We start from the raw sequence: 18,544 nt of genomic DNA, 5'->3' as shown, positions 1-18,544 counted from the left end.
CTATGAGATTAGTCACGACAAAATTTTAGTCCGTCTTTTGTAATGTGTTGAGTTTTCTTTCATGCTCATACTCACATATTTAGTGAACCATTTATGAGTGACTTGAATTTTCGAGTGTATGACCGTGAGGCAACAGTCGAAGCGAAATGTGTTGAAACGGTAATCGAGGTCTTGTCTGTTCGGAACTGAAACGATGCTCATATTGGTTGGTCACGTGCCGTTCGAGTCAAGATTACTAGTGAAGGGATTTTTAGCATTTGTATGGTCTGGTTGACTTGGATTTCATTTCTATTAGCTTTAAAAAACTTCTCCCGGATAAACATTTTTAGTCCATGTCATATTTAGACCCTTCTGGATTTTTGGAATTTTGCATTTTGTGGGTATATTCACAACAAACCCTCACGAGACAAAACCTGTCCTCTAGGGTAACTTAGAGGTTTAACGGCATGTTGCACAGGCTAAGTGCAATCGTGATTCCCTACGACAGTGGTGAATTAGGTTTAGTTTTATTTAGTTATTTTGTTTTGCTTGAGGACTAGCAAACTCTAAGTTTGGGGATGTTTGATGAGACATGAAAATGTCTCATTTGAATCTCTTAACTCGGACTAGTTACTCCAGTTTGAGCAGTTACTCTGATGAATTGTGTGTTTCTGTTGTCCAGGTGTCTTCTACGCAATTGAGTGCGAAAAATAGATAAAATCAGAAGAAAGCCATACTAAGGGCGTTTTGAGTATTTGGTGATTAAGGTATTCTAGTAATTATGGCCAATGTTGATACTCCGATGAAAAGTAGAGTCCAAGACGAACTCGTAGGTGAAAACGGGAGTCAAATTGGCGTCTTGATGAGGGAAATAAATCAGGTCAAAGTTGGGAGTCAAAATTAGTTGACCTACTTAGAGCTTTCATCAACATGTGTCGGGTTCCTAGAACAGGAGATGGACGGTAAGATGTGCGCATGGTACACCTTCGGGCCATTGAGGACGACTCTTGGGATTTTCGGACGATGTGATTTGGTATGCACGCGTATCCCAGCTTCGGTACCCCTCGTGCATATCTGATGAACTCGGTAACTGTCCTATGCTGATCTGATGGCTTTCCTTTGATAGATGCGTTTTAACCCAATAGGTCGTGCTTCACTGGATTATAGGCGAAATGACAGTCATCACCCACCGTGAATGAGAGACCAAATCAGTAGTTTCTCTTATCTTCTCATCCTCTCTTGAAAAGGAAATCAATACAAGAGATTGAAAGAAACCGTGGAAGCAAAGTGAGGAGAATTTATTCTAGAAAGAAGGAAATAACAAGATTGAAAGCTGGAGAGTTTGAGATCGATCTTCATTATGTTTAGAAAAGTGTGTGAAATCTTTAGAGAGAGAAAGTTTTATTTCTTTCTTGGACACAAAAAATCTAGAGAGAGAAAGAGATTTTCTTTCTTGTAAAAAACAGAGGAAGGGGTGGATTTGATTGAAAGAGGGTGAGATTTCTGGAGGCATTCTTAGCTGGAGTTTGAGAGAGAAGATTCTATTCTCTAAAGAGGAGATTATAATAGAAAGATATCTTCTAAGGGATGGAAAGTTTTGTAATGGGAAGTGATTGAAGCTTGGTTAGCTGATTTTGGAAAGAGATATTCTCTTTGATCTTCTCGGTTGGCGAAGATTGAGTGAAATATTGGGAAGGAATCGACTGGTGGTTTGGCTATTTAGAGGACAAAGAACATAGACAGAGGTATTTCTCAACTGAGGAGGCACTCTCGGGCTTGAACGAAAGATTAGAGAGAGAGTGAAGGAGACAAAACACCATCATTTTTAATCTTCATCTAATTTTTCTTGTTCTTTTCTTGTGAGAGTAAAAAGAGAGAAATTGTAGAGTGAGAAAGAGGCTTTGAGATATGGCTCTTGGTTGTTCCACTTCTGTGTTTGATAAGATAATGAATCGAATATAAATGAAACTGATTTTGAAAGATTGCATTAGATGCATGACAGGGTACCGATGATAATGAGGTTCAGGTCCTTTCATGGTAATTGGGGACGACTCTCTTATTCGAACTCGGTGATCAAAAACGTATGTACTTAAGATATATATATATATATATCATGAGATAAACTCTTCAATGATTGTGGAGTCCCATGGTGGGAGAGGGACTTACCGGCTAGGGGTAAGTCTCTTTCTCGAGGAGATGTGAGTGCATTAGCTAGTGCCTAAATTGGCTGGTACTATCTAACGCACTCTAGATTCTCCTGAGGTACTCTCTTTTAATTGGGAGCTCACCATGGGTGGGCAGCTAATCACTGCTATTGATTGCTAGATATAAGGAAAACGTTTTATATACAGTATATATGGTAACTGGTTTGATTAATCATTTTGTCATGATGTTTACAACTTATTAAATGAACTTTTGAAAACGTGATGGGTTTTGGATTGGTCTTCTACCAGAATAATTCGTGTCGATGAGTATTTTGAACCCTTACCAGCTGTCAGTGTGCAGGTGCTTCTAGTAGCCTCGAGGCAGAGTGTGTATTCCAGCCAGTGATCTTGTCCGACGAGGCTAGCGGCGTTGCGTCGTTTTCTTTGGTTGTCGTTTATTGGCTTTCCGTTATTTTAAAGTTATGTAGTTATTGCAGAACCAAACTCGAATATGTATATATATATATATAACACTTAGAGTTGTTTATAAGTTGTATCGGTGTGTAAGAGGCTTTTGTAGTTCTTTTTGTGGTTCGGGTTTCGAGCCGAAGTTATGTTGAGTTTTTTTAGCTTCGGCCCTATAGCTAATTCTTGTTTATGCGAGTGTATGGTTTGCATGACAGGTTTTACAGGTGCGACCGGTTCGATTTACAGAGGAGGCTCTGCCGAATTTTTTTGTCTCGTCTGTGAATTGTCGGGGCGTGGTCGTGTCTATTTTGGGATACGGGGCGTCATAGTACCGATGAGACTATACTATTTTTTCTAACACGAATACTAGAGGAACTTCCTGACTATTCGACTCCGGTGAAGCTAAAATGGATAGAATTAAGCTAGGCGAATATATTTACGATGAGGGTGTCTTTTCAATGACTGTGGATTCGCCTAGTGGGAGAATGGCTTACCTACATAGGGGTAAGACACTTTCTCGAGAGAACGCTAGTACCTTGGTTAGTGCTGGTATGGGACAGTACTAGCCAAAGTACTATAGAGTTCTCTAGGTAACTTCCTGTTGATTGAGGAGCCTACCATGGGCACATCATCTCAACCACTGTTTGTATCAGGGTCCTCTAACTTGGTATTTCTTAGTCACCTTCGTTGATCGAATTTTAACCGACCAGATCTTCATCTGGGCACGACTCTCTGTTAAAACATCTTCGTACCTATCCTTGTCTTTCCACTGATTTCATGTTGTTTCTTGGGCTTAGAGCCATCAGTATCACCTACTACCTTTACCAATGACCTTGCAACTTTGTGCACCGAACATTACATTCATGATATAGCCGCGTTGGTATGCCTTGATCTAGATGATCAATTATTTAAGACCATTGACAGTTTTTTTCCACTATCGAGTCTAGCTTAAATGGGCTTCTACCGCAGAGACCTTTCATCGATTTTTTTCACCATCGAATCATCGCTTTCAGTGATTAGTATTTCTTAATAGTGCTCGATTTGAGCCCTCTGCTCTTTTAGATTGTCTCTTTTTCCTTCTGGATTCGATCTCCTACCTTAGTCTTGCCGTCTCTTCCAACTCTTGGTCATAGCTGAGTCTGGAAGAAGATAGTTGTGTCGCTGACATACTAAACCAATTTCTTGTAATTGACTGGATTTCAAGTTTTTTTCTAAAGCACAACCTCTTGCTTCCTCCTCATTCCCTCGATCTCCTCTTTGCATCTTCTGAAACGAAGTAGACGTCGACGCCATGAGTTCGATACTTTTCTATTTCTCTGGTTTTAATCTGCGTATTATTTAAGCCATGGTTTTATCGTTCATGGTCACCTCAATTGTAGATTCAAGCTTTTAAACGTGTTAATGGGCTTTGCTCATGTCGAAAGTGTCTTGAATATGGGTTGATACTAACCGGATTTGCGAGCTCCTAACCCGCTTACAAGGACCGATATGTGAGGCAGGGTTGGTATGCGAAGTAGGGGTCTGGTTATATTATGTTGGCGGTACTCATGTATGTTTCGGGATTTAGAGAGAGAGTCAGTGAGGCGGTTGGACAGTGGGATTAGGATTTCAGTGGCTATATAAATTGGAACCCTAGGGATATCTTATAGTCGAATTCTTACTGAATCCCTTGTGTAACTTGTTTTCTTATCATAGTGGGGGTCATCGTTGTTGTTCGTCGTGGAGTAGGTCTCATCAACTGAACAATGTAAATCTCTTGTTTTCTGTGTCATTGTCTATTTCCAATTGCTTTTCTAGGTTTACTCGATTTTGTCACAATAGCTGAAGTAACAACCCATTCCTCTAGCACCAAAGTTGCCAGCCTCTCAACGCTGGTTCTAAAGTCGGGCTCAGGAACGGGATAACTTAGGTTCACCTTGTTCTTACCTCTTATTCCAAACAGAGCTTAAATGTCGAGGAGACTCATTGCCGACCTTCTTCCTGTCTTTCCGGAAGGGCTTAGTCGTAAAGTCTGACTAAGTATCATACCTCTGTCAGCTCTATCGAGTGCTTATTCTCGTGTCGTTGGATCATGTTGTTTAATTCAACACGTTGACTTCTTGATCGGTCAAGGCTGACCTTGATATTCGTCTCAACAGAGTTTGAACCAGAGTTTATTAGTTGGTTTATATTGTTTTAGCTTCCATTGTTGTTTAGAATGAGTGTGATTTAGCATGTATGTCAGGTATACATGTTATGGAGGTTTGACTAGTTCAATGTTAAGAGAAGTGTTTTGAGATTTTAGTATTATTTGGGAATTGTCTGGACATGTCCGTGCTTGCCGTCATGTTTGGATACAGGGCGTCACATGAATGTCCGCCAATGTCTCCATATCCTTGGGAACAATTAGTAATTAATATTCTAATTGGATATACAGTGAACGAAGAACCAGGAGCTATTCCTCCTTTCATACTTTTCAAACTATTTGTATTTGGAACTTAAATATTTTATTTAGAAAAAGAATTGAATATTTCAAATTTTCTTAATATATAATGAAAAAGGTAAAATGAAAATAAAAAGTAAATTTCACTATTTTATTCAATAAATTGCAATGGTGAAGATTCTAAATTAACATATGGTCACAAATTTTTAGGAGAAATATTAATGGGCATCCCATAACAAGGGAAGGGCATGGGATCAATGGTGATGGGCTCATTAGGGTAAACGAGAGACCATTCAAACCGGGTTACAAAGAAATGTAAGAAAACTAAGATGTTCAATTTGGCCAATTGGTACCCGGCACAGGTTCTCGGTCCGGCTCCGAATGGTACATAAACATATGGTGGAATCGGTTCTTCGAACCTACTGGGATCGAACCTTAATGGGTCTGTAAAATTTTGTGGGTCGTAATGGCTTCCATATGTTGTCCATAGAACCTGCATAAAAACATAAGAGTACTAGTCAACTTCTATTATTTAGGTTAGGATAATGGAAGCCCTTATTCCACTTACTAACAGGATCTTCGGTAAATTTACATTGTAGTCTACTATATCTACATATTAGGCTTAGATAGGCAAATGTATTTACAAGTTCAAGCCAACACATTATGGCCGATGTAGTAGAACCTAGTGGTCTAGGACTAGTAAAGGGATTTAGCAATTACAGATGTTGAAATTGTTTAGTAAGTAGTCTGTTTTATTGATGCGATTACCGTCTACCGACCACTCTTACTCCCTCTCACTTTTCTCCTCACTATCACTCTCCTTAAAGAGTTTCGCTCTTGGTCTGTCTTTCCTAGCTGTTGGTTGTTGGGTGAAGTTGATGAAACTTGTCACTCCTAGCACCCAGAGCGGCCAAATCATATTAATATTAGAGTCCATATATAGAATGAAATAGAATTTGTATACCTTCCATCCTTTTGGTATGGTAAATCCTTCATAATCGATATCCACGATCGCTTTTCTAAAGGATCCAAAGATGGGAGGAAATAATCTCATGCTTTCTCGAGCAACTTCCCATGTATATTTCATCTTTTGTATATCTTCTAGAGTTAGAATGCTTTCTCCTCCTTTACTACCTATAATTTGTTTATGTTCTGCAAAACGAAAAGGGGAAAAAGCAATCGATTGTCATTCATAATCTTTAATTGATTCATTATCGATAGTCAGCATTTTGTTCCTTATGGAAACCCAATTCCACTTACATTAATTAAATAAAATCCATAAATAGTATTATCAAGTTGAAGTGCACAAAATTACGTAATTTTTTGCTAAATTATGTGATATGATTCGCATTATTATGTCCACTAACATTTAGGGGTCCGACTTAAACTTTAATGGTCTAGTTCTTTAAGCTATTCGAGATGGCCACATTTATCTGCACCTTTTTAGGATCACATTTTAGATCATTAAATAAGAGAGATGGTCTAGTTAGCACTCTTTTAATGGCATCCTATGGTTGACAATAATGTTGCCCTGGAACAGGAAAAATTGTTCTGGTTCTAATCAATTCCCAAATTAAACTAATTGAAAACAAAGTCAAACAAGAAGGATTTTGAAGGAGCCAAGGAGGTGGATGAATAATACCTTGAAGAAGACGTTCATGGCAGTTAGGATGGTGAGCCAACATTCTACAAACCATAGCAATAGCATATGAAGTTGTATCATGAGCTGCAAATACTAACAAGACTATGTTATCGACAACTTCTTCCTCATTAATCTCACCTTCCATTAAACTTAGAACTAATTGCGATAACAACATTCCATCTTCTACATTTTTTTGATCCATTTCCATCTCTAATCTCTTCTTTCGCACGATAATAACTAACATTCTTTCTATCTCCTTTCTCGCCTTCTTTGCTCTCGAAAATCTCGACCATGGAAACTCGACCGGAAGGGCAAAAACTCCCTCTAGTACCTTCTCAAACATATCTAACATTCCATTTTCTACTTTAATTCCAAATAAACATTCAAATACTATTGAAAAAGTTAGCATTTTTGTTGATCTAAATAATCCTATTTTTTCTTGACCTGCCCATTGTGTATTTAAGTGTATTTGAACCAATTTACATATTTTTGGAACCAATTTTTCGAGCCAGGTACTACTAAGACTAGCCGAAATCATGTTTCGAACAACTCGATGATGATCTCCTTGCTTTTCCATGATTGAGTTCTTACCCATAAGTTGAACAGATGAAGATGGCCATGAACTTACTACTAGTTTGAATTCGTTACATAAGAAGAACCGGTTAGCAGCTGCACCGCTTACTACTATTGTTGGTGATCCAATTAACCTAGTTTTGAAAATGGTTCCATGTTTTATGGTTCTTGGTTGAACAAATTCTTCAAAAATTTGATTGTTCTTTTGAGCTTTGTAGAACTCCATTGTTTCACCAATCCATGGAAGACCCATATCTCCTGGTGGTAATATTTTCTTGTTTCTTGCATTGGGGTTAATTTTCTTGTTTTTGTGAATGAAGGAAATGAAGTATAAGAATATAGATAAGAGAGAGAAAGCTAGAGAAAGAAAGAACGCCATCTCTGAAAACACAAGAGTTTCAATTGGAGGAAGGTAATGAAATGGGAAGGGATGACGATGAGAGTAATAAGTCAATTAGTTTCGGGAATGGAGATTTTAATTTGGTTTTTTAAGGATAGAGTATTGATATGGACAAAGCCATAATTTAAATAACCAAGTGGACACATCACACATTCAATTAATTGATTTTTTTTCATTAATGAAAGCCACTACAGATGTTTACCCAGTTGAGAACATTTCCTGCCCAACAAAAACGTGCAAGGCTAAACTAATAGTTAACTAGAACAACTCAATTCCTCCTCTACAAAAATGATCAAATGGTTGAGGGTGGTTGAAAACCGAGAATCCTTGTACTTATAGCTGAGAGGATATACCACATGTATGAAACTTTACGTAAGTGTTTATAGGGGTGGGGAAACGGTCAAGGAACCGAGACCAAAAGGTGACCACATGGTCTGTTAGGGCTCGTGTGGAAAATAAGCCCGATGACGGGCTTACCCGGCCCGTCACAACGAGCTCTAGCAGGCGGGATGCGGACATAACCCTTCACCCGATGTCTGGTTCAAGAATCCCGCTTACTAAGAGCGTGACACCCGCCCAAAATCTTTAATCCTTCAGATTATTAGCAATTGAGCCCAACTTTTTGTTTGCCAACAACCCTTGGCTCAAGTAATAAGAGGTAAGTCTTCCAACTTAAAGGTCAAGGGTTCGAGGCACACGCTTACCAATTCAAAAAAAACTTTTTGTTCTATTAATTGAAACCCCTAACAGAACATGTTAGGGAAGCAAGTCTATGTACACTTTCATGTGAATTCTTTTATAAGTGTTCAGTGTGGGACTTTATTTAAGGGAGAGAAGGAAGCAAAGTGAGTTCTTTTATAAATCTTTGAAGTTATTAGTCCCACACCACCTACTTAATGTAAAAGAAAAGCTTTGGGGTGCTTTTATATAGGGAATGAGGCGTGAAGTAAACTAAGTATTTGAAGTTACGAGTCCCGACTATTATTTATTTAAAATGGAAGTAAGGTAAATTAAAACTTCAGAAGACTTTAAAGTTATTAGTCTCATTGCCTCTTTGGTGGTAAGGGTTAGGAGACTTATTTTAAATAAACCGGATCGAAATGAGGTGGACTAAAACTTTTGAGGTGGACTAAAACTTTTGAAGTTATTAGTCTCATTGCCTCTTTGGTGTTTATTTTCTTCATACACATTATTTTCTTTGGTGTATAAGTCACAGGAACTAACACATTATGTTTATTTTCTTCATGTCTAACAAAATTTGCAATTTTACACCATTTATGCAGTTTTTATATCATGTTATGTAAACATCAAAGTAGCATCTTTAGGTTTCTTGGTAAAAAAGGAGCTGAAGATCTTCAACTTAATCACCACCATCACTTGTCTTCCGTCTGGTCCGGGCAATGAGTCTTTCTCTCCTCACTACCACCATCCGTCCTTAGCCTCCCGACACATGAGAGAAAGGCACAGTGAAAGAAACTGTTATTGGAGGTTGTGACAGGTGAGAAGAATAGTAAGGGTACAAATATGAGAAAGAGACAGTCCTGTAGGTCATTATTGAACATACAAAACCTTTTATGATGTCTTTTTCAGAGTTTCAAAAGCCCATTTTATTTGAAAATCCTAAAACTTACGAGTTCATCAAATAAATCATATACTAATAAGATTCGTACAATAACGTTTGACCTTCGTCTGTAAACTGAAGGATATGTCCTTAAGGTCTGAAGGTATATCCTTCCGAAGGAATGTCCTTCGACCAAGATGGCAATGCGTATGATTTGGCTCATAGGATAATGATAACCTTATTGGGAAGAACAATCAATCCTGTTCAATTAGGAGTCGTAATGTTTAGCTGGAAGCCTCTTACGACTGTTGGATCACTTCAATTATCCGCGGCAAACATATGATGTCTGAGATTCCGCTACTAACACTAGTTAGATGATTAGGGTAGAATTAGAGACATTTAATTCCCTACAGAGGCATCACTAGCCGTTTGCATGAAACTATCTTTGGCTAGAACGAATTAGATTCAAACTTGAAATTGATAGAGAGAGATTCTACCCAACTCTTATGGAACACTGCTTAGCAAGAAATCAGAATTTGGAAGTTCTGGTGAGCAGAAGCACACATGAGGGAAACATTGATGTCATAAGACATGAGGTCGATTATAAAGATATTTAGAACATCTAGGAGAAAATATCTGAAAGTGAAAGTTGAAGAAAGTCATAAAAGCAACCTTCCGAATATAAAGATAAGAATCATTTAGGAAGGACAACCAAGTGAAAAAGGGTTTTTCACAGTGGGAGTCGTTACAAACTATACTAGTATAGAAATTTATAATTATGACTTGGGAAGTTTTACTCTCTGTGTAAGAACTTATATTATCGTAAAAGCTGACGAAGGCGTTCTTCAACAAGATAATAATAAAGCAGAGGGATGCAAAACGTGGACTATATCCACAACTAAACCATCACCCTAGATCGAACATGGAAGATGTACAAATTTAAGGAATTAGGGTCACGAAAGACTGCCCTAAAAGACTTGTAAAATTGGGCACGTAAAGGAGTTTACGTCGGGAACTCACTTTTACGAACTCTTGTTGTCTGAAACAAACTAGTTTATTTCGTCATCTAAATTGTGGTTTAGAATTTAGACGACAGTCCAAAATAGTGGAAAGTTTCATGCAGGTTTATTAGATACGTGATCTAATGAAAGAAACTCTGCTAAGTGAACATGAAAGCGTTCCATTATATTATATCCCTAGTCCAGGTCATTGGTTGGACAACAATGACTTAAGAAGACTATCATGAGTGATTGTCAAGATAGCGTTGTTTCTTGGGCTATAGGAATAAAGGTATTCAAGTCAACTTCATGGGTGTATAAAGATACACTGAAAACCCACCATGTGAGAGTGCTTCAAGAGTTGAAGATATGAACGTCATGACTCTCATTTAGAAAATTAGAGATATTCCTCAAAACATAAGTACTCGCTCATCTTATGTAAGGAATGTCGATCTTTGCTCCCGTCAAACGTCACGCCGTAAAAGGAAGTTATAAAGACGCAGGCCAGGTAAGACATGATAGACATTAAGCTGAGTGGGAGTACAAGAATGGAATATGTCTTCCTAACGAGAGTTAGGATAAAGTATCTCTAGGCCACTTGAGGAGTGACACCTTGAAATGCATGGCCGTGCTCAAATGGATTAAGTAGTTAATCATTTGATTTGATAGTCTGTCCTCCTGATCAAGAAAGTTTGATAAAGTGTGACGTATCAGATGAGATATGAAAAGACATGGGAATCGAGCATTGCACTTGTTATAAGTACAAGTGGGAGACTGAAGGAGATAATTCTAAGTCTGAAGGTATGACCTTCCTGATAGAAATAAGAGTAATTCCAATAAGACAAGTGGGAGAAATTTTTAGACATCAAAGAAATTCGATAAGAGACCCTTCAAGTCGGAGATCCTTCCGCATAAGTCGAATTAGATTCGCAAGAGACCCTTCAAGGAGTTGAGAGCGTCTGTAAGTTGTTCAAACACCCCTTGTAGGCCTTAAAGGCTCATGGATCTGTCTCAGAGGACTGAAAACTTGTTGAAGAAGAAAATTAGCTACCTACATAAAAGCTATGACGGAATCACTTCGAAATATGGTTTGGAACCATAAGATCACAATGGAATCCATGTCTGAAATCAAGTTTGAAACTTGATCTATTTTCTTAAGGGAATAGTTTCTGTTAAGTACAAATAGGTTTTTCAATGAGTTTGAAAAATTGGCAAGGATGGAAACATTAGTGTTTTCCAGAGCTAGACTAGAAAAGAAGGTCAAAGAGTTTTTGGTTTAGATAATGAAAAGACCATCTCTCAAGTCACGTTGCTTAAAACCATAACAATCAATCACTAAGTAAAAGAATGTGCACGTGACACATTCTGAAGGACAGTTGACCCTCCTGAAACCTAAGTGACAATTGCAAGCTTTAGCAATCCATCGAAGGATTGAAGCATGCAAGTAGGAGTAGGAATCTTCGATTTTGCGAAGTAATAAAAAGTTGGTTTCTTTAAGAGTGAAGAAAAATCTTGAATTCGGGTAGTTTAAGAAGATTAGTTAAAGTGACTCAGTTTTCTTTGGCCGGTATGTAGACGACATACTAGAGATTGAGAACAACATTCTGATGTTGAAAATAGTTCAGAACTGGGTCAATAAAAAGGACCACACACAAATGTGAAAGGTTTTTGGGCATCAAAGATCTATAGTGATAGATCAAGAAGATGATAAGACTTATTCAAGAAAAGTCTTGAAAAGTCTAATTTGAAAGACTCAAGAAGAGTAATTCTACCAAAGTCTCAGGGAACATAGCTTGGCAAGATTCAAACTTTGAGATATTTTGATGAGCAAGCATGCATGAGAAAAGATGGTTATGCTTAAAGCATAAGATCAGTCATGTTAGACATGATTAGCGTTCACCTTGATATCTTCAATACTTGGAGTATTTATGGTCGTCACCAATATAATCTAGATAGTTGATCTGGATTCCAACTGAGAAATATCATAAAGTACTTGAGAAAGACTTATGATAGATTCTCAGTACAATGCAAGGAAAATAAAATGGTTGAAAAGTGATATGTTACAAACTTCCAGAATAAGATGACAATCTTGACATGGAAGAACAGTAAGTTGGAAAGGTTTCAAGAAGAGACTGTTGCAAACTCTACGAATAAAAGAAAATAATTAAAGCTTGAGAATCTTTAATTTAGTATTGAAATACTAAAGATTATCATCAGGATGATAACCATCAAGATCCACATAGATTAGATCTACTAACTAAACTGTCACCTTAGACTAAATATATGGAAGTCATACTAGGGTCATAGGCATTAAGCTTTCCTGAAAAACTTAGACTGGTAAATTTGAGGGTGTAAAGATTTACCCGGGAAGGCTCAAATTTACAAACTCTTATTATCAGAAATAAGTTACTTATTTCGTCGTTAAATCGTGGTTTAGTATTTAACCGACAGTCCAAAAATAGTGAACCATTCCAAGTAGGATTATCAGATACGCGATCTGGTTAATGAAATCCTACTAAGTGAATTTGGAATAGATTCATTATTAAGTCCCTAGTCCAGGTCATTGCATGGACAACAATGACCTACGAAGACTAGCATGGGAAATTGACTGATAGCGCAGTTTCATGGGCTATACGAATTGAGAATTCAAGTCAATTACATGGGTGTATGATTGGGAATATACACTGGATAACCCAACATAAAAGTTCTTCAATCAGTAATGAAATACGTCACGAACTCTCATAGGCAAGATTGCAAAGATTCCTTAAACATGAGTGCTCCACTCATCTTATGTAAGGAATGTCAAACTTTGGTACCGCCAAACGTCGTGCCGTAAAAGGAGGTTATAGAAGCGGATTACCGAAAATGACACGATAGGAATGAAGTTAAGTGGGAGTACAAGACTAGATTATGTAGTCCTAACTAGGTTAGGATTAGTATCTCCGGACCACTTGAGGAGAAGCAACTGAAAATGTACGGTCGTACTCTAATGGATTAATAGTTTATCACTAGCTTTGACAGTTGTTCTCCAGATCAAGAAAGTCTGAAAAGATATGACGTATCAGATGAGATGCGAAGTGACATGGGAATCGAGCATTGTACTTGTTCTAAGTCAAATGGGAGACTGAAGGATATAGTCCTTCAGTCTGAAGGAGTGTCCTTCGACCAAGAAGGCAATGCGTACAATTTTTCAGTTAGAATAACGATGACTTCATCCGGAAGATCATCTAGTCCGGTCCAATTAGGGATCGTAATGCTTAGTTAAAAGCCGCTTACGGTCGTCGGATCACTTCGGTGATCCGCGGCTAACATAGACCGGATCCTACAACAGGTTACACCAAAGAGTGGTAGCTTGATCAGAGGGAGTTGACTTGTGGGAGCTTGCCTATAGATGGATATGATCCATGCTGATAGTGCCAAAAACATAGAAAGAATCGGACTCGAAAGAGAAGCCCGAAAAGTGGTAAAACCCACTTATAGGGTGTCTTGATCAAGCCCAAAGGGGCATTGATCAGGACCGACAATATAAGGTGGGTGGGCCGGCCAGGGTAAGCCTATTATGGGCTTAAGTGGCCGACCACACAATATTAGGGTGGAAACCCTAATTCAGGTCAGAAGGATTCTGACAGTTTATCTTTTCTGGGACTCTTTAGGAAACCTAATTGGACCCAAGTTCTAATTAAGGTTTCTCTATATAAGGGTCATTATAGAACCAGAAAACGGTTGGATTTTTTTCAGGAGAAAACTTCATCTTTCTCACAATATACAGCTATGTGGAGAGAGTGTGTTTCAGAGAAAAAACTTCCAATCTATCTATGAAGTGAAAAGAAGAATGGTTCTTCTTCTCAACCTTCAATGAAGTTCTAGCGGACAACAAAGATGGGAGATCAAGTTATTTTCTCGGGTGTCTCAAGTAGAGGAGTTACATATGAAGCTCTCATCTTCGGGATAAAGGAGTTGGAATCTAATTCGAGGAAAGCGAATCCAGGTATTCTCTTTATGTTTCTAGTTCATTATTAGTTCTTGCATGCGATACTGGATAACTAGTATTAATCATATGATGATTGAGATTCCGCGTACAACATTAGTTATATGATTATGTGTATTAGATACATATAAAGCCCTACACGCATGTGACGCCCCGTGTCCCATAATAGACACGACCACGCCCCGACAACCTACAGAAGAGCCGAAAATCTGGCAGCACCTCCTCTGTAAATCGAACCGGTCGTACCTGTAACCTGTCATGTAAACCATACATTCGCATACACAAACACAACGGAAGCTAAAATGAAACATAATCAACTAACAGACTCTGGTTCCCAGCCGAACCACCAGAACTCGGTTAACTCATCTTGAAAAAAAACACCATACATCCCTGTACAACCTATGTGATACATATATATTTATAATACATGGTGTCCAGTGTATAAAGGTATAACTTAAAATATAATGAGAAGAAAACAAAAGAAACCAAATAAGACAGCCGTGAAGCCACCCCACGCCCTCTGCGGATCACGAGCCTAAACTGTCTCACAACGACAATCAAACTACAAAAGAAGTACCTGCACACTAAGAACTAGTAGAGGGGTCAGTAACTCACCGACACGAGTTAAACTGGTAGAGGAGTCCCAAAACCAAACGACGATGAAACCATTTTCGCAATAAAACATGCACCCGTATAAATATATATCAATCCTACTCTAACATGCAACAGCACCCATCGTATGCTCCTCAATCAACAGAGAGTTACCCAGAGAACTCTATAGTACTTTGGCTAGTACCGTCCCATACCGGCACTAACCAAGGTACTCAAGTTCTCTCGAGAAAGTGGCTTACCCCTAGGTAGGTAAGCCCCTCACCCACTAGGCGACTCCGTAGTCATTGAAAATCTCACCTCGTGATAAATATATACACCTAGCTTAACTAGATACATTTTATCTTCACCGAAGTCGAATAGTCAGACCGTCCCTCCCGTATTCGTGTTGGGACGAAAAGCATATTCTCATCGGTACCCTAGCATGCAACTATTTCTTTGGTTTTGGAAAAGTATTTATTGTGTCAACAACTGAAATCATAATCTTTTCTTGTGAAAACGTCCTTCACCCACAATCTCAGCAGATTCGAAACTCGCCCGTTACACCCTCGACTGAGATAGGATTTTTAAAACATTATTTATCTTAGCACACACAAAAGTGGCGCAACCAAGAGTCATAACAAACGTGCAATATGATCCCAATCACCAAACCAGTCGGGCGGTCAGAGGTGTACAGCCCCTGAGCCCCGAGGGTAAGAACAAACAGGCTTACAGTCCAATCGAGCGGTCAAGGGTAGCAAATCCCTGAGCCCCGAGAGTCCAACCTAAACGAGAATCCTGGCCAGAGAGTGGAGCACTACAACTGCCAAGACCCTCATGACTCGTCTCAGTCCACTTCACCAATCACATACAGCATACGAAATCTTATGTTTTTGAAACAACGATTATCACCAACCATTTCAAAAACCATTTCTCTAGAAATCATTCGTAAGACATGCTTGCATATATAAAACCATCGCATCAAGAAAGTCACATTCACGATAAAAAGCTCATGGAAATCAGAGTCTAAAACGTTAACCCATCAGTATCAATAATCCAACTAACGAGACAACTTTCATTGAAATCAAGGGTTAAAATCATGCATATATGATCACCTACCATCTACACATAATGATGCATGCATAACTCCTACTTCTAGCATGAATCTAGACAATAGTATAAAAGAAAACAAGAGGTATCCCCTACCTAGCGATTCAGGACTCCATCACCTTCGCTTTGCCTCGAGCAACTCGTTCCCACTCATTTCGGCTTTCCTTCTGACACCCTAGAAAAAGATAAACCTTAGATTCTTCCACAAGAATCTCGAAAACATAAGATAAATACAAAAGAAAGAAACGAGAACGAGTAAACAAAACACATCCGAGTTCGACTCATCTTGAAACTCTCTCGGTTTCGGATGACTGACTACCAACCATTTACTCAAATACTCCTTATATCCACTCCTTTGTAATACTTATTATTGCTCTTAAGTTCTCTAACTTACCCGTTTTCTGTCTAAGTATCACTAGTTCGCATACCTTAAAGAGAAGTCGATGAAATTCACATACTCGCTCTAATCCTTCCATTAAGTCTACTTGTCGGACGTTACCCGCTTAATCACTTATACGGTTGGGAAGATATTCCAAACCCAAACATGGAATTCTTAGCATCTCTAACAATTTCCAAGCGAATAACCTCAAAACGAAGAAAATAAACACAGCAGTGCGTCAATCTGTCCCGAATGCGCGTTGTTCACTCTAACAGCCATAACTCCCTCATCCGGACTCGGAATGATTATCACCATACCATTATGGAATCGTATCGAGACGAGCTACAAGTTTGTAGAAGACTATAAAAGCTTTCGAACTATCAATCTCGTGTTACAGACCTAACAGTACACTGTTACGGGTATGAAGTCTAGAACTCGTAATTTCGACCTTATTTCACCTCTAGGTTCCACCATCTCTTAAATCAAGCATCACACTAAAAATACATGAAATTATCACTCATTCAAACCCTAAAATCAGAAAACCCCTAAGTTTCGAACTCATAAACCCTAAAATCAGAATAACACAATTAAATCATCAAAACTACAATTCTTACCTTGAGTTAGTTTCCTTTGATTTGCATGTTCATAAGTTCCATCAATTCCTCTCAAATTCCCTACAAATTCGAATTCAACTCGGTTAAAACTCAAATCACATAACCAATGAGTTCTAGAGAGAGAAACACAAAATCTCTTACCAAAATATCAATAACCTAGGTCAATTCACATCCTCATGCTTTTCATTTAACAAGAACAAGCTTTCCCCTCTGATTTCTAGCCAAAATACTCTCCTTCATCGATTTTTCTCCCCTGCCCTAAACTCTGTTCAGCTAAAAACCACGAGCAACTATGTCTGGTTCGGTTTTTCCCTTAAGCAGCCAAAGTTGCAGTTCAGTCCCTGAATTTCTCCTCATTGCAAAAGCCCCCTGATTTGGACCTGATTACACTTTTAGTCCTATCTTAACCCGAATCCATTGCCTCAATAGTCCTTCATCCAACCTTATTATTTCGCTCCTACTATCGGAAAACTTGGGATGCTACAACGCATTACCTTCAATAAGGTATGTTCTCTCAGGATTTTTGAGAATATTTGGTAATAGTATTTAGGAATGTAGTATTGAGAATATTGGGAATATATTGTATTTAGGAATGTGTTCGAGAATATCTTAGATTTTAGGAAAATAGTTCTACGTGTAAATTTTCTTGTTCTTCTGGATCAAGATTATATCCTTTTATTTTGGTAGTTTTTTGTATATATACAGAACCCTAAAAGGATTATAAGACGACTTGATTTTTCACAACTTATTATTGTATCAGAGCCATAGTCGTTTGAGAATTCAAGCATGGTCGACGGTGAGAATAACCCTATCGGTGAGATGAGGAAGACGAGATCACCATATGATGTCACTTCTCTTGATAATCCAGATTTGTTGATCACTCAAGTTCAACTGAAAGGAGAGAATTATGATGAATGGGCTCGTTCATTCAGAACGACCATGAGAGCTCGAAAGAAGTTTGGAGTTATTGACGGAAAGATAGTGGAACCAGACGAAAACTCTGTGACTATGAAGATTGGTTGACGATTAATTCATTATTGGTTTCTTGGATTCGTAATACTATTGAACCGATGTTGCGGTCTATAATCTCACACGTTGATGTAGCACAAGTTCTTTGGAATGATATTCGAGATCTATTTTCTATCACTAATGGACCACAAATTCAACAATTGAAATCTGAACTTGCTGATTGCAAGCAAAGAGATATGACTATTGTAGACTACTACGATCGACTCAAGAAAATTTAACTCGGAAATTATGAACAACTGCCGACGTGCAAGTGTGAAAGGTGTACCTGTGATATCAGGTCAATTTTGGAGAAGAAACAGGAAGAAGAAGAAAAAGTGTACTCAACTTTGATTCAAGAAGAACGAGTCAAAACGATCTCTGGAGGAAAGGATGAACAAGCAGATATCATGACCCTTACTATCAAAACACGGTTAGATGGACGCGAGAAATCCAACTTAGCATGTTCATATTCCAAGATGACTGTACATGAATCGAAGAGTTATTTCGCCTTAAATGGATATCCATAATGGTGGGGTGATTGACCTCGCATCAATTGCAAAGGAAACGAATGAGGAAGGAGTGAATCGAGTGCCCGAGGGGGTCGAAGTTATCGAGGTGGTCATCGTGTTAACATTATTCAGACTGACTCTACCGAATATAAAACAATAAA

At 38.4% G+C, this 18,544-nt stretch overlaps 1 protein-coding gene and 1 long non-coding RNA gene across 4 annotated transcripts; both read right to left on the bottom strand.

The window, feature by feature from the left end:
- Positions 1-5,137: 5,137 nt before the first annotated feature.
- On the bottom strand, positions 5,138-9,318 carry CYP718 (cytochrome P450, family 718). The gene is made up of 3 exons (XM_086658233.1): positions 6,656-9,318; positions 5,978-6,165; positions 5,138-5,506 (listed from the first exon to the last, which is right to left on the bottom strand). The coding sequence occupies exons 1-3, from the start codon at positions 7,605-7,607 to the stop codon at positions 5,210-5,212; spliced, it is 1,437 nt and encodes a 478-aa protein (XP_086514359.1). The 5' UTR covers positions 7,608-9,318; the 3' UTR covers positions 5,138-5,209.
- A 4,992-nt stretch (positions 9,319-14,310) lies between these two features.
- On the bottom strand, positions 14,311-17,150 carry LOC147557298 (uncharacterized). 3 transcript variants are annotated; one of them, XR_015233912.1, is made up of 4 exons: positions 17,008-17,150; positions 16,867-16,926; positions 15,970-16,048; positions 14,311-14,428 (listed from the first exon to the last, which is right to left on the bottom strand). It is a non-coding gene; the product is annotated as an uncharacterized LOC147557298 (long non-coding RNA). The 3 variants fall into 3 exon arrangements; XR_015233910.1 differs by lacking the exon at positions 14,311-14,428 and adding an exon at positions 14,529-14,766; XR_015233911.1 differs by lacking the exon at positions 14,311-14,428 and adding an exon at positions 14,563-14,759.
- Positions 17,151-18,544: the final 1,394 nt, after the last annotated feature.

Source organism: Eschscholzia californica, unplaced genomic scaffold (genome assembly GCF_041429995.1).
Source record: "Eschscholzia californica isolate CP2 unplaced genomic scaffold, dmEscCali1.0.p SCAF_2, whole genome shotgun sequence".
Classification (NCBI taxonomy): Eukaryota; Viridiplantae; Streptophyta; class Magnoliopsida; order Ranunculales; family Papaveraceae; genus Eschscholzia; species Eschscholzia californica.
The sequence above is the reverse complement of the archived record's forward strand: the minus strand, read 5'-3'. Positions and strand labels throughout refer to the sequence as shown.

Bases quoted from the DNA above. Each gene is read 5' to 3' on its own strand.
- CYP718 (XM_086658233.1), bottom strand. From the start codon at position 7,607: ATGGCGTTCTTTCTTTCTCTAGCTTTCTCTCTCTTATCTATATTCTTA. The intron at 6,166-6,655 runs GTATTATTCATC...TTCGTTTTGCAG, and splicing joins CCATGAACGTCTTCTTCAAG to AACATAAACAAATTATAGGT. The intron at 5,507-5,977 runs GTATACAAATTC...GTTTTTATGCAG, and splicing joins CCATACCAAAAGGATGGAAG to GTTCTATGGACAACATATGG.